The following is a 3446-nucleotide window of genomic DNA, read 5'->3' on the forward strand; positions in this document are numbered from 1 at the left end:
AATGAATTGAAATAAATACGTTGTTTAGTGTTTAGCTTGGCGAAGTTTTTCGTGCCCTAACAACTTCGATATTATTATTAAAATGAGAATGATAAAATCAACATTTCCCATGTTCATATGTTAATTTTGGTCAACTGCCCAAAAGCTATCAGACAACGCTCGCACACTTGACTTCGTTCGGTATTCATTTATTCAAGTGAGCACGAAGCTATCGGATTTTTTTTTGCAGCGGCGTCTAAACCCTGATTGACGCTGGTCTATCCAAGAACAACAAGCCACACAACTAAATCGCTCCTAGTGCCGCACACATTCAGTGGTGTAAATAAGATGTAACTGTGTTCACAAATACCATTCCTGTTATCGCGACCGTGCCCAGAAATCTCCCTCAATGGAAAGGTGAAACATACATGTTGAATAAGGATTGGAATTATTTCAAACAAGTTTTCAATAACAAATTGTGAATCTGCAATAACTTGAAATGACCGGCAAATTTGGTTATGGAATTGTAATACAGAAGGTATACATAATTGCAGGATAACAACACAAGAAAGGCATATGCGAAAACTTGAAATACATTGTGGTATAAAGTTTGTAAACAAATTGCCAAGATGTCAGAAAGTATACTTGAGTATTGTGGAAATATTTCGACGGAAAATAACGCCAGTGGACCTTTTCATATATCGGAATATGTGCAAGTGCTGATTATTGTGATGTATTTATTTGTTATTGTCATTGCCATCGGCGGAAATGGAATCGTGTGTTTTCTGGTATACAAGTATAAACGAATGCACACGGTGCCGAACTATTTTATTGTGAACTTAGCAATAAGTGATATAATAATGGCCTTATTTTGTATTCCGTTTACCTTCATTGCAAATCTTATTCTGAACTATTGGCCTTTCGGCGAGGTTCTTTGTCCAATAGTCTTGTACATCCAGACGGTTGCCGTGTTCCTTAGTGCTTACACCTTGGTGGCCATGAGCATAGATAGATACATAGTCATCGTGCATCCATTTAAACCTCGGATATCAATCAAACAAACAGTGTTAACAATATTTGCAATTTGGGTTTTATCATTCGCCATTCCGTTGCCGACGTATTACAAGTCCAGTGTGATATATCATTCAAATACAAGTGGTCAATGTCGTGAAGACTGGGGAAATAATACGCACCAATACACATACGGACTGTTATTAATGGTCTTGCATTACTTTGCGCCCCTTATGCTTCTGCTGTTTTGTTACTCATGGATAGGATACACGATCTGGGTAAAAAATATACATGGTACAGACAGAAGTCAGAGAAAACTACAACTAGCGACAGCTAAGAAAAAGGTAAGTTGTACTTTTCCCAACAAAAAGGATTGGGTCTCAAACTATGAAAACATTCAAAATCAAATATTTAAGTATACGAGTACCTGAAACGTCGACGACTATTTTTTCTGATTTCATATAATGTTTTTAAATCAATATTTATTTCGCAGTATGATTAATAAAAAATATTACAATAAAACAGATACCATTCCGATATGCATTTTATGAAAACATAATAGTTATATGCCTTGCACAGATAGTAGCCACATACATTTGTACATGTAGATGCTATGTAGTTGTTTGCTTAAACTTTGGTTTGATCGGTAGTGTTTTTTTCACCACTTTGGGAATGGTTCCCTTTTTGATTGGGAAATTGTGTCGTTTTCACTAATACTTGGAAATAAGTGTTAATGTTTTTTTGCAAACAAACACTCTTAAATTGAGACTACAAGTGATGTCAATATTACATTTACTAAGTTTCAACTTATAGACCTGGATTTGAAATGAATTAAATGTTGATTATCAGTAAAAAAAATATTTATTTTTTTGGAAACCTTCCATTGGGAATTTTAGGCACCATTCGGGAGAATGATATACTTTTTTGAATTGGGAATGGATCCCCCTACCAGACCCAAATATGAACAAAAGACACACACACACACTGATTGTGGATATAAATTCAGTTAACACTAATTTACTAAATTAAAAAAAGTTATAATAATCTTAATCTACACATCTTTTCGGGCGATCGCCCAATATCAAGAATTGAATTTCAGGTACAATAGAAAAAACCATTTTTTATAAGTGCGCTCTCATTCTAGTGATGACATCTTTCCTTCCTCAATTAAGCTGCATCCGATATCCGTTCCGTCGAACGATTATTATTTGATTCAGAAGCAAAGGTAACAATCGATGAAATCGCCTCATTCTAATCCATTATCTGTGACATTTCTATCTAATTATCTGTTCCGTTCCACTTTTTTTAGACAGAAAAAACGAATCTTACACTTGCAGCATCACTAATAACTATTGTCAAGAAGCTTTCATTATGGTCGCACGTTGTGGTTTAATGCATAAAAAACAAACATAAAACCCACATAGAATTATCCCTTGAATTTATAACAAAAACTTCATAAGTGCAGTGAACATTCAAATATGACTCCCCCTATGAAAGTATTAACTATATTTGATCGAGAAGGACCCAACCAAAACTAATAGCACGAAACTTGACTTTTGCAATACAAAGTACTTTAATGAAACAGCTAAAAATGATTTACAGAAAAGTTTGTAGCACCATGAACTTTAAGGGACCGTGTTTTAAAACTTTATAGTCAAGTAACCATATTTAACGATTTGAACGTTGTTTTTCAGATGATTAAAATGATGGTTACAGTAGTGCTGTTCTACGCGTTATGCTGGCTTCCGCTTCACACATTAACTCTTATTGGCGACCACAACCCATCCATCTACAACAACAAATACATACCGATACTTTGGATAAGCTTTCACTGGCTCTCAATGTCAAACAGCTGCTATAACCCTTTGATATACCTATGGATGAGTCCAAAGTTCAGGGCTGGACTGAAGCTAGCCATGGAAAGCTGCTACAGTCATAAGAAAAGCCGTTGCTCATCGGACGAACAGATATTTCAAAAGATTCACGCGGTGTTCCCGCGACTGCGAATAGAGCTACAAATGGAAGAGAGTGTGATCAACAACAATAGGCCACCACGAGGGAGGATTATGTTTGAGGACCTGATGTCTGGAGATGATATCATTCCCAGAAGTATTCATAGTGACACTTAGATTGAAATGTTTACTGATATTTATTTAAAAATGTGTTAAACGTACTGGTTCAAATATTTTGTAATATAGTTTTAACATATCTTGCTAAAGATGGCTATTATAGTCATATCCCCCCCCCAAAAAAAAGGAGAGAGAGAAATACTATACAGTAATAAGAACCAGGCCATCGCCGCAAATAACAAAACAATATTTCGATAGTTTTCCGAATCTGAGATCGCCAAATATAACATCTCACGCATTTACACCCGTCATATTAGAACACATACTGTACATGTTAGTTTTGCTGCATGCAAATGATTTGTCTAAACAGAAACACCCCAAATGATA

At 35.4% G+C, this 3446-nt stretch overlaps 1 protein-coding gene across 1 annotated transcript; it reads left to right on the plus strand.

Annotated features, from left to right (window-relative positions):
• Positions 1–608: 608 nt before the first annotated feature.
• Positions 609–3119, plus strand: LOC127870081 (RYamide receptor-like). The gene is made up of 2 exons (XM_052412741.1): positions 609–1334; positions 2685–3119. The coding sequence occupies exons 1-2, from the start codon at positions 609–611 to the stop codon at positions 3117–3119; spliced, it is 1161 nt and encodes a 386-aa protein (XP_052268701.1).
• The last annotated feature ends 327 nt before the right edge of the window (positions 3120–3446 follow it).

Source organism: Dreissena polymorpha, chromosome 2 (genome assembly GCF_020536995.1).
Source record: "Dreissena polymorpha isolate Duluth1 chromosome 2, UMN_Dpol_1.0, whole genome shotgun sequence".
NCBI classification, from domain to species: domain Eukaryota; kingdom Metazoa; phylum Mollusca; class Bivalvia; order Myida; family Dreissenidae; genus Dreissena; species Dreissena polymorpha.